General features: G+C 43.3%; 1 protein-coding gene across 2 annotated transcripts in view; it reads left to right on the top strand.

Annotated features, from left to right (window-relative positions):
* Positions 1-12,489, top strand: part of TNFAIP8 (TNF alpha induced protein 8) — a 122,367-nt gene that overhangs the window by 47,395 nt on the left and 62,483 nt on the right. Inside the window, exon 1 of one of the 2 annotated variants that reach the window (XM_073010745.1) lies at positions 9,041-11,449. The exons of the other annotated variant lie outside the window; for it this stretch is intronic. Within the exon in view, the coding sequence (XP_072866846.1) occupies positions 11,437-11,449 (13 nt within the window). The 5' untranslated portion in view covers positions 9,041-11,436. Of the gene's footprint in view, positions 1-9,040; positions 11,450-12,489 lie in introns of those variants that run through there. 2 annotated transcript variants of the gene reach the window in all.

Below are 12,489 nucleotides of genomic sequence, written 5' to 3'. Positions count from 1 at the left end.
TGCTAGGTGGGGACCTTTCTCTTCTCTTCCTGACCATTCCAAACGAGTCCACGCTGCTCCCGTTTTCTGTAGACAGACTGGTCCTCGATAATCCACTTTCCTGATTTTCCTCCCCCTTTTCTCTTTGCCCCTCATTGATCTTCTTTGCAGGCTCCTTCCCCTTTGTCCAATATCAAAATGTTGATATTTCTTGGTCTCTACCTGGATTCTCTGCCCTTCTTATTCCACTCTCTCCCTGGTGACCCTGCCCATTCCTAGGGTTTCAGATTCTCTACATGCCGGTGACTCCCAAACTTATATTCCAGGCCCAAGCTCTTGTCTAAGTTCTAGACCTGGGTGTCTAGCTAGAAAATGCTCTTTGGTGTCTTGCAGGCAACTCAAATTTGATGTGAAGAAACCTGAACTTGCCTTCTCTTTCACTTTTCCCCTTAGTCAATGGCCCAGGTAACTATCTCGAAACCTGGAAGGCTTATTCTTCTGGCCTTACCCCTATGCCCAATCAATTGCCAGTATTGTCAGTTCTCCCGGTGAATAGCTGTACACTCTATATACTGCCAGTCACTGTGCACTGCCACTAACTAAGACCAAGCCACGGCCGCCATCTCTTTCCTAGGTTACTTTTAGGGCAGTTGCACCTAGTCTAACGTCCTGTGCTGCTATTGGCTTTCATAAAATGTCCATCTCATCGCATCATCCTTTGCTTAAGATGCCTCATTAGGCCAGGTGCGGTGGCTCATGCCTGTAATCCCAGCACTTTGGAAGGCTGAGGTGGGCAGATCACGAGGTCAGGAGATCGAGACCATCTTGGCTAACACGGTGAAACCCTGTCTCTACTAAAAATACAAAAAATTAGCCAGGTGCGGTGGTGGGTGCCTGTAGTCCTAGCTACTTGGGAGGTTGAGGCAGGAGAATGGCATGAACCCGGGAGGCAGAGCTTGCGGTGAGCCGAGATCGCGCCACTGTACTCCATCCTGGGCAACAGTGTGAGACTCTGTCTCAAAAAAAAAACAAACAAAAACAAACAAAAAAGATGCCTCATTAGAGTTTTGATAAAATCTAAACTTTTTAACAGGGCTTATAAGATCCTGAATAACGTGTTCCCAAACTGACTGCTTTTCTTGGAGTTTCTCGGAAATATCTGCCTCCCTCAAGCACACCCCCACCCCACCCTGCATACATACACATCACTCTTCTGGCCACTTGTTTGTCATTTACCCTAGAGTCTAACATAGGGCACAGTAAGGCCTCAATAAATATTTGTTGCATAAATGTAGGAAGGCAGTGGTCCTGGATTGTAATCGTGTGTCCTCAAATTTTAATTTAATTTACCTTAAAAATGTAAAGGCTTCCAGAGTCAAAAGTTGCTGTTTTGTTTTATAGTGCTGTGTATGTTTCCCTCCACTCTGTAGTTTCCAGAGGGTTATTAAAAATGGAGCTAAAAGAAGTATGTGGGCTTCTGTTTGCAAATCAGTTTTAATCTGTACTCTTTGGCCGTTGAGTGCTGAGCTTAGGAGGCTACCAGATGGGGACACAGGAACCAAATCACCTTTGCTTCCCAGTGAGGAACGGGGGTGTAAATTGGCTGAATGGGCTTCTGCAGTAAAACTCCTTCAACTTGAGCTTGTGTAAGCCAGGATCAGAATACCTGAGACTTGTTGAGACTTGTCTAGACTGTTTATTAAACTTTCAAACCTGTTTGGGAAGAAGGCTTGGAACAACAGTAGGTTTGGGCTTGTGAAGTAAATCTTATTTAAAGGAAATAAACAAAAGCTTAATCATGTTTACTTTGTAACAATATAGGTAAAACTGTTGGTTGCTGTTGTAATGAATCTAAAAAAGAATAGAGAATGTTTTTTTTCCTTAGAAGTTCCAGGTTCAACGACGAAACCCCAAAAATACAAAAATTAGCCAGGTGCGTTGGCTGGCGTCTGTAATCCCAGCTACTCGAGAGGCTGAGGCAGGAGAATCACTTGAACCTGGGAGGTGGAGGCTGCAGAGAGCCAAGATCGTGCCACTGCACTCCAGTCTGAGCCATAGAGCAAGATGCCATCTCAAAAAAAAAAAAAAAAAAAAAAAGAAAGTTCCAGGTTCAATACTCCCAACTTCCCCCTCGGGGCTGGGAGCTCCTGGGTGAGGTTTCTAAGTCTCCATCCTCTCAGAACTCCTATCTTTAATTTCTTCTTGCATAGATCAGAGGGGCCTCCGAGTCACTGCTGAGTCACAGGGATAAGCAGAAAGGGAATGACACACTTCCTGCCCCAAGTTCTAGGGAGTTTTTATGGTTTGTTTTTCTGTTTCGCTTTGAAGATTCCCTGAAAAGACAGAAGATTGCCCCAGCTGCCTCCTGATTGGCAGCCTCTATTTATTTATATGATTTCATAGGATATCCTCTCTGCTATACCTTGTAACTCACAGGGTTTTTGAAACCTTTTCCCCTTATCACAGCAGTATTACATGTTTGTGTAGTGTATTTATCAACTACAATTTGACCAATTTAAAAAAAAAAAAAAAGAGGCACTCTTTATTGTCACTACCCAGAAAAAAATGTATTGTGAATATCATCATTCCAGTCTCTTTTCTGTGTGCTTATAGTTTTCTCTTTAAAAATTACATATGGCTGGCTGGGTGCGGTGGCTCACGCCTGTAATCCCAGCACTTTGGGAGGCCGAGCAGACAGATCACGAGGTCAGGAGTTCGAGACCAGTCTGGCCAACATAGTGAAACCCTGTCTCTACTAAAAATACACAAAAAATTAGCTGGGTGTGGTGGCGGGTGCCTGTAATCCCAGCTACTCAGGAGGCTGAAGCAGGAGAATCTTGTGAATCTGGGAGGCGGGGGTTGCAGTGAGCCAAGATCGTGCCACTGCACTCCAGCCTGGGCAACAGAATGAGACTCTGTCTCAAAAAATAATAATAATAGTAATAAATAAAAATAACAATTATATATGGTTTTATGGTTTAATATGATTTCTTTGCTTTTATGTATTATTTTGTAGCCTTTGTGAAGAGTTCTCATGTTATTAATACTCTGCAAGATCAGTTTTAAAGATTGCATTACTGGCCAGGCGCAGTGGCTCACACCTGTAGTCCTAGTCCTTTGGGGGCCTGAAGCAGGAGGATTGCTTGAGGCCAACGGTTCAAGACCAACCTGGCCAACATAGCAAGAACCTGTCTCTTAAAAAATAAAAAATAAAAAAATAAAGACTGCATTACATGCCATTATATGGATGTGCCATAATTTACTTACCCAGTCCCCATGTGGATACTTAGGCTCCAAAAGTTTTCATACAGGGTCATTGTCATAACCCCGTGCAGCTTCCTTGCACTTGTCCACACTTCTGTCTCTTTCATGGGATATATTCCTGTAAGTGGTTCAGAGGGCTTGTGAAGTTTTCAGGTTTTCGATCTTTATTGTCACCTTGCCTTCCAGACGTTTGTTCTGTTTTACATTCCCGCCATATAATATAAACTCCTTACCATGTCTTGTATGGTCTACATATTCTGGCCTTTGCCTAACTCTCAGCTGCTTCCCGCACCTTTTCTCCCCTTGCTTCCATCACTGTAGCCGCACCAGGCCCTATCCCCTCCTTCCCCTGAAACATGCCTGGCTTGTCCTGTCTTGGGCTGTAGTACTTGCTCTTTCTACTGTCCAGACCATTATTCCTGTGGCTTTCAGCATATACCTCCAATGCCACTTCTGCTAGAGTGGTCTCTGTCAGAACCCCTTGTTTATTTTTGCCCTAGCACCTTTCATAATCTGTCCTTTATTTATGTATGTGCTTACTGGTCTGCTGCCACTTTTTCCCACTGAATGTCAGTTTTGTAAGACAGGCAACCCCTTATATTTCATTTCCCATGTCCCCAGCATCTAAGTCAGTGCCTGCCATTCAGTAGGTACTGGGTAAATGCAGGTGGATTCATTCATGCTGAATGAATGAAGACATCTCCCTGTCGTCTAGGAATGTGTGGTGTAATAGGGTAGGGCTGATGAGGTGTGTATAGTGATGGTTACCTCTTGGAGCCAAACATGGCTGTCTCTTGGAACAAAATGTGGGAAATGCTGTAAGTGTCCAAATATCACGGAGATGCAGAAGTGGGAACCAGTGACTGGCTACAGTGTCACGAAAGGCTTCATCTGAGCTGAGCCTTGGGAGACTGGCAGTGTTCTGCAGCTGGTGATGATGGAAAGAATCCAAGGGGCTGAGGAAAGCGGGTGAGCAGAGGCCCAGAGGCAAAACGGTGGGGGCAGGCCTGGGGATTGCTTTAAATCCTATGTTGACTCATGGACTTGGACCCCTGAGCAGCAGGGAAGCATTGCATGTTCCTCATCAGAGGGTGACGTGGTGAGTGAGGATATGGAAGTGCTTTTTAAACTTAATTCTAGGTACACATGGCAATGTTAAGGGTGATCAGGCTGTGCTTTGGGAAGCATGAGGACAACTAAGTAAGAGGCACAGGAAGTTCAGGCCAGAGGATGAGCCTGAAGGAGGTTGGGGTGATGGGGCTGGAGATGAGGAGAAGGCAGAGGAGTGTTTTGGAGGGGAGGAAGAGGGAGAGTGGGACCCACGATGACACTGAACTGGAGAGTTTTAGTTTGCATGACTGAAGGGAAGATGAGACATAGAGCCCTAGAAGAGCTGTTTGGAAGTAAGAACACTTACGAATTTAGTTTTGACCCATCCCTTTACTGAATTAGTGAGCCTCTTCCAGATTAAACCAGCCCATGTGCCCTCCTTTGTCCTGAAGGGGCTTGGGTAACAAGAAGATAGAAAAGAGGAGACAGAAGTATATACCACAGGATGGGGGCTCAGGCTCCCATGGCCTCTTCCTCCTCTGTAAGAAGAGGACTGCATTTGTAGAAAGGGGAAATGAGGCTCCAACTCCTTTCCAGGAGATGAGATGTTGTCTCCTGGAAATGTCTGTTCCCAGGCCCCCATTGGGAACGATTTGCCGCCAGCCTTGTCGTTGAGTAAATTTGTTCATGTTGTTAGCCTGAGGCACATGGGGGCGGATGGGTGTTTACTGTGGAGTACATGAACATGTGGGCTCAGGGTACAAATGGGAAGAGGCCCAGAACTGGGTGACACATCATATTTCCCCCACTAACATTCAAAAATGATGTGTGCTTTTCTTAGGGAAAAAAAGCAAAGGGAAAGTACTCAAGACATATTATAATTCTGAATGCTGTCTAAATTGAAAAAGGTTTTTTTGTTTTGTTTTTGTTTGTTTGTTTGTTTGTTTGTTTTTTGGGACAGAGTCTCGCTCTGTTGCCCAGGCTAGAGTGCAGTGGCACAATCTCTGCTCACTGCAACCTCCGCCTCCTAGACTCAAGCGATTCTCCCGCCTTAGCCTCCCAAGTAGCTGGGACCACAGGTGCCCACTACCACAACTGGCTAATTTTTGTAATTTTAGTAGAGACGGGGTTTTGCCATGTTGGCCAGGCTGGTCTCGAACTCCTTGCCTCAGGTGATCCACCCACCTCAGCCTCCCAAAGTGCTGGGATTACAGGCGTGAGCCGCCGTGCCCAGCCGTGTTATCTTACTTAAGCATTACAGCAACCCTAGGAAGAAGGTTATTATTATTCTCATTTTACAAATGAGGTGACTGAGGCCCAGAGAAATTAAGTTACTATCTCAAGGTCATACAGTAAGTGGCAGAGATTAACTTGAACTCAGATATGTCCAACTCTAAGCTGCTACATTATAATACATGAGCTTAAGAAAAGAAGCTTCTTCTTGGAAGTGTGAGAAGATATATTAATGTCTGGCTAGGTGAAGTAAGATGAAAGAAAAGAAAGGGAACAGGTCTTCCTGCAGGGAAGAAACAGACCATAAGGAAGATCAACCCAGCTGGGTTTGAAATAGCTTCCAGGGAAGAACCTGAGCAGTTTCTAAACATTTTAAAATATAATCTAAAACTACAATATACTTACATTGTTCAAAAGTCAGAATGTAAATATATAGAATGGAAAAGCTCTTTCTCATCTTTGCCACCCACTGCAGTTCTGACCCTCGACCCTTGCCCTTGCTTCCAAGAGACAACTTGGCCTCCCAAAGTGCTGGGATTATAGGCATGAGCCACTGCGTCCAGCCTGGAAAAGTTTTTGAAACTTATTTTTCAAAACAAAAATTTGGTTTGAAAATACCCACATGGGTAAAACTACATAATGAGAAAGCTCTCTGTCCTCTAAAGAGGGAGTGGAGATTAGAAGTGCTTGGCTAGCATTCTCTGGAATGTTGTCTTTTCAAGAAACCACCTTCTGCTACCTTAAAAACAAAAGGAGGTTTAACAGAATGCAAATGCAAGTGAAAATAGGAGAGGCACAGATGAGAAGCCAGCAGAACTTGGTGAGTAAGTGACCACCCAAACCAAGGGAGGAATCAGTGATGACCGAGTGACAAGGTTGTGAAGGGAGCCAGAGAGGTTAAAACAGAGAGAAAAAAATAACTGGTTGGTGATGGAGGGAGGATGAGAAATTTAACTTGGGAAATATCATATGTTGCCTTATTAACCAGAATTTCTAGAAATTTATGGAGAAATTTACCTTACAATTGGATAGTTTTTCTTGGCAAATTGAGAGTTTAATTAGTTTAGTATTTTATTACTAGGGATCATGTTCAGTTTTACATGAGGTTTTGCAATGGAAGAATGCTATAAAATGTCAGGACTCTGTTTATATTCAGTTCAGTAGAGAATAAACCACATTCAAGTGCCAGCATGTTTATTGCAGCCAGCACTCAGTGTTTCTTTGCTTTCTAAATGCTGATTTAGTGTTTTCATTGGTGGTGCAAGTGTGAAGAGAGACTTGAGCATGAATCATAGTAAGAGAGACGTAGATGCTCCTTCTGCAGGCCTAGGACCCAGTGAGTGCCGCAGCTGTGCTGCTCACGGCTAGTGGTGGGATTCTGGGCATGCCTTTCAGCCTCCTTGGATGGCCTTGTTTTCCTCACTTGTGAAATGAGGTTAGATGGTATCAGCGGTCTTACCAACACCCAAGTTATCTGATGCTAAGAGAAATTAGAGGACAATCTTCTTTTTTTGCTTCTAACAATAACATTTTTACATAATTTATACTTAAAACATAGAAACAAGTACTACATGATAGAAAGGCCTACCTTCCCACACTTACCTTTTGTGCAGCCCATTTGGGTGGGTAACCTGAATGGCAGCTGTGATGATGACAGACCTGAGCAGTCTCTGCCCCAGTGCTGGCCCTCAGCAGCAGCTGTTCACACTGCTTAACTCATCACTCTACCTGGCCTCAGGAGGTCTTTTGCCTTTCTATTAAATAGAAACGTGTTCTTTCTGTTTTCCATACAGTTTACTTTTTGTGCTTTCTGTCTGGTGAATCATGGATGCTTTTGCGATATGATATGAAGAGAAAAAATCAGCAGACATAGGCTCATATCCCAGCATTCTGCTGAACAGATACGTTAACTTTGTGGAGCTGGGTTTCCGCATCTGTAATCCAAGGATAGTGATGCCCACCTCCCAGGGTTTTGGTGAGGATTGAGTGGACCACAGTGAGAACATCATGCACACTGTGGACATCTCCAGGTGCTTAGCAGCAGGATTTCCCCAGCCTTGTCTAGACATGGACCATGCAAGGCCATGTCTAGACAAGGTTGGGGAAATCCTGTGCCATGCAAGGCCTCCTTTATGTGAGAAGTGAGTCTGACCATCCGCTGTCTCTGTTAGAACATCTGGAAAATGCTTCTGAGCATATTGTTTATCTCAGTCACCGAGTCTCCTGGAATAATTCCTTCTCAGCCTGCCTTCCTCCCTGCTTCACCAATGACTCTTTCCTCTTTGAAGAAGAGGAGAGAGACAAAGAAGAGTAAGTTAAATAGAGGAGGGGGAAGCTCTGATTAGCACCATGGTTTAGGGAGGCCATTGAAAGAGTTAGCATGGGTGGGATTCAGCATATGGAGGAGGGTACAGAGAGGACTGATGGGAAGAGAGAAAGGTTGAACAGAAAGAAAATGAAATTAATCTTGGCAGCCATGGCATTAAGCACTAGGGATTAAGGAATGTCCTGGGAATGCCAAAGCATAAAGGCCAAGGTGTTTCGTAGACATTTCCAGTTCTGTCTGAAGCTGTAGAATTAGATGAAATAAACAAATGAAAGTGTCTTTTTTTTTTTTGCAGACACAAATGTCATCACTGTTTTGATGATTTGTTGAATGTGCTGCTGATAAGGATGTGGGTAGCTATAAAGGAAACATTTTTCTTGGGGTATGTGACAAGCAGTGGATGAAACTAGGCCAGCGAGAGCATGCGTATCTAGAGATTGTTCTGGGAGGGTAGGGGTTAGGCCTCATGGCCTCTCCTCTCAGCCCTGCCCTATTGTGCAGGGTCCTGTTGAATGTGCTGCTTAACCTCTTGGCTCTGACACTCACTTTGGAAACTGGGATTGCCACCCACTTTCGCTGGGTGTGGGGAGAGTGAAATGATGTAAGTGATAGTCTCTTGCTCTGAGATGCTGAGATAATGTGGAGCACACACACACGGAAGAGAAGGATCTGATTTTCTCATGGCCGCCATCATGCGTTTGCAGAGAGATAGAGAAGCACCAGATAAGATGGCCGCAGACTTCCCTAATGACAGCTTATTTGCTGTTATTGTGACACTCCAGAGTGCCTCCATGACTGCCTATGCCAGTTGCACTCTCAGGGGCTGGGGGTTAGGGGTTGGGGTACAGATTAGCCCTGCGCTTCTGCTGCAGAGCTGTGCTCACCAAGAAAAAGGCCAAGAGCCACCTATATTCCTGACCACAAATTGCTTTCACAAAGCTGGGTCTGGACAGATTCTTCAGCCACTAGGCCACCAGGCAGGGCTCCTAGGGCTGGAAGTTCTGGCTACCTGCTCTCTCCTCCTTGCTTTGAAGCATGGGTGATGCATTCACATTGGGCGACCATCACAACGTTGATCCCTGAACCTACCTAGAGTGTCATAATTCACAAGTCCTATGGAAGCATGGAAGTGCTGTGCGCAGTCATATCTACAAAGAGATATTAGCTTTTTTTTTTTTTTTTTTTTTTTTTTTCTGTAAGGTTTGACTGCTTCACAAATACTTACTTGAGAATCTCCCTGCTCTGTAGCCTATGTCTGTGACTCTTCTTTCTTCCCAAATATAGTAGGATAAGCAGGATGCTAACTGCTGGGACTGGTTTAAACAGCACACTTTGAATAGATCGGGCTACATACTGGGCACTCTAGTCTCAAGTGAGAGAAAAGGATGTCTTAGGGAAATGCCTGTGCAGATGCTTTGCTTTTTGTTCTCCTGTTTTTGGAGAGCTCTCTCCAAAACCAGGAGTTTCCTGCTGGGTGTAGAGGTGCCCACTGGATACATGAAGTTCCCATGTGCAGCCTCCTGTGCCCTTGCCTGGTGTTGGCACCTTGCTGGTGCCTCCCCAACTGGGCCTGGAGCATGTGTAAGGATGGCAGTTGTTTTCACGTAGGACTGCAGGATTCTTCCTCCAGCCTTCTCTTCCTGCAGCCTCACTGCACTGCCCCATCCTCCCCCAGCAGAACTGGAAAGAGTGGTTTCTGGTGACCACCTAGCCATGCGGCCACGACTGAGGACACATTTTAGGGAAATGTGAGAGGCCTGTTCCTCTGTTGAGATGCAGTATATCTGCTCTTTGTAACTTACCCTTGGAATTGCCAGTGAGTCACAGCCTGGGAAGTCCTTGTGATTTAGAGTCCTGCACTTCCAGGAAGAGCTTTCGCTTGACATCTTCTTTGACCCTTAGTCCCTGATGAAGTTTACATGGCATGAAAGACCAGTCAGAATTTGGGGAGATAACCCAAAAGAACACAAAAATATGGTTTCTAAGGTATAAGTGTCATATCGCTCCGAGTTAGTCACATGATAATGTAGGCCAAAGAAAATAAGAAATGTAGAGATATGTTTGTAAACTGATGTTGATTTGGTATCTCTTTTGGCCTCCTTCCCAAATTAGTATTGGGCATCTGATTTTAATTTAGGTCAGTAATAATGCTCATTACTGCTTGAGAACTCTATGTGCATCAGGCAATATGTTATTTGCTTCACGTGGTTCTCTTTAAATCTTAATAGCAATTCTGTGAATTTGATGATGTTATTCTCATCTTAAGAAGTGCAAAATTGATTGCTCAGGGGTGTTAATAACTTGCACATCTACACAACCAGCAAGTGGCATAAAGAGACTGTGAACCAGGCCTTGGAGAGTTTGTCTATCTTCCACTTTTTTTGCCAGGTGCCTGGTACATTCAAGGCAGAGTGTTATTGTTATAGAGTATAAAAATAAAATCAAGAAGCTTACCATATAGGGAGAGTAAGATAGATAAACAGCCAAAGATAATATAAGGACAGCTGTGATAGATACCAAAAGTGTTACCAAGAAAGGTCAACCAAGGTGCAGTAGGGGCTAAAGGAAGAGGTTGAGATCATACATACCTAATTGGGGTCACCCAGGAAAAGCCTTCTTAGAAGTGGTGCACTTGAGGTGGATCTCATAGGACTGGCAGAATCTTACTTGGGGGAGTGGATAAGGAAAGATTTGTGGGTGGCAGTGACTGCTAAATGCCCAGGTAAATAAACAGGCTCCTAAAGAAACTGTTAGATTGTGTATATGCATGTATGTATGTGTGTATGTGTATGTGTACGTATACGTGTGTATTGTGTATGCCTGGATACACTCACGCTTACATTCATTATGAAAACCTTATATACTCTTCCAAAGCAAAAGACTAATGATTTCAAGTAGCAGCGTTGTCCAAACTGTGTTCTCTAGTTCTCCTGAGAACAGAAACACCTCTGAGCAATACGTATTATTAATAGATGTTCATGTTTATACAGGTAGGAATGAGGTGTTTTTTTAATTTTCTTTTTTTCAGGCATCTGCGAATGGGGCCTCTCCCTGTTTTTTTAGTTTTTTGTTTTTTTTTTTTTCCTAAGTATCTGTTTCTTTTTTCTAGCATGTTGAAACGTTAGACTTCCTGTTTCTGCTTGATTTTGAATATACTCCTGTTTGCTTGTCACAGGTAATCCTGCATTTCTAGGTAGTTGTAGTTTACAGGGAGGAAGTGCAGGCAGCAACCAGTCTGTCCCTGTTGTGAATGTGGAGACCTCTCTGGACTCACAATTAAAGGCTACATAGTGCATTCCACTACAGGTGACGAAACCTGGCTCCCAGAATAACAAGCAAGACAACTTTCAAAGTGACTGTTGTTGACCAGCGCCTTCTGTGTGTTTATGTAGTAAACTTATGGTACATTTTTCAAAAGGATAGTATATATTATTTTGAATTATTCTTGAGAAGGACTGAGTCTCCCCGAAGGTGATGCAGGTGCCGTAGTGTACACGTCATCAGGGTGGTTGCGTGCATTCCTCAAGTCTGTATGACTACCAAGATACTGTGAAGTTGTCCTTCTGATTGTATACGGGGAGAAAATGCTGAAACTAGGTGAGTTAAAACGGCCCTCAGAATATGTTTAGATGTGATGTCTTTGTTGAAATCTGATAAAATGTTCAGATGACTAACATGGTATTGCTTTCTTCAAGGAAATAATGTTTGGTCGTGGCTTTAGAGCTACTGTGTTCAACAAATCACTGTTTTGTTTTGCTGTGGCTCTGGGTTTGAGGAACCAGTGTTAAGCTGAGGGAGGTATGAGTACTGTGGGTGGAAAAATGGCATTTGAAGTTTGCATGTAGCAGTTTCATTTGTAAAAGATAAAGGTTTGAAATGTTTCAGAGATGGGACTCTGAAAAGATTGGATGGCTTTTTCACCCAGAGTTTCTCTTTTACATTTTCCATGCATTTATTAACTGTAAGACACCTCTGGTTCCCAGTGGTCTGGCAGCAGTGGTAACACCGTGGGGCAACCCGTAAACACAAGGGTGTTTATTTCTATTATCTCATTGGATAATTGTTTGAATATTGCTGTTGCCATTTTCTCTTAACAACCAAAAAAAAAAAAAAAACTTACCTTACATATAAAGCATTTTGTACTTTTAAAATAACACCCTAGGTTTGTTTTTAGCCATACTTAATGTTTCACAAGTAGACTTAATTTTATTTTTAAAGTAAATTGAAAAAGTTATCAAGGATTGGAATAGAGTGTTTTAAATAGCCCTTAAAGTTATATTGGCATATATACACTTTTGTTCAAGTTGATGTATAATATTTGCTTAGGTTTACTTAAAATTGGTCTGCTCAACAGATTTTTTGGAGCTTAAATTTAATACTAGGAAAAAACTAGAACTTGGAAGACATAGGAGGTTGTTGGTATATCTAGTCGTTTGATCCATTATTGAACCCTTGGCAGCCAATAAATATTATTTCATAGAGTCCTGACTTCTCTTGTATGGAATGTGGTCACCTGCATATCATTTATAGTAAATGTACATTCGCCTACTAGATGCCTAGAGCTGTGCATGTAATCCTGTCGTGTGTGTGTGTGTGTCTGTGTGTGTTTGTGTATGTATACTCGAGAGTCTGAGGCA

This window comes from Chlorocebus sabaeus, chromosome 23, assembly GCF_047675955.1.
Source record: "Chlorocebus sabaeus isolate Y175 chromosome 23, mChlSab1.0.hap1, whole genome shotgun sequence".
NCBI classification, from domain to species: domain Eukaryota; kingdom Metazoa; phylum Chordata; class Mammalia; order Primates; family Cercopithecidae; genus Chlorocebus; species Chlorocebus sabaeus.
The sequence above is the reverse complement of the archived record's forward strand: the minus strand, read 5'-3'. Positions and strand labels throughout refer to the sequence as shown.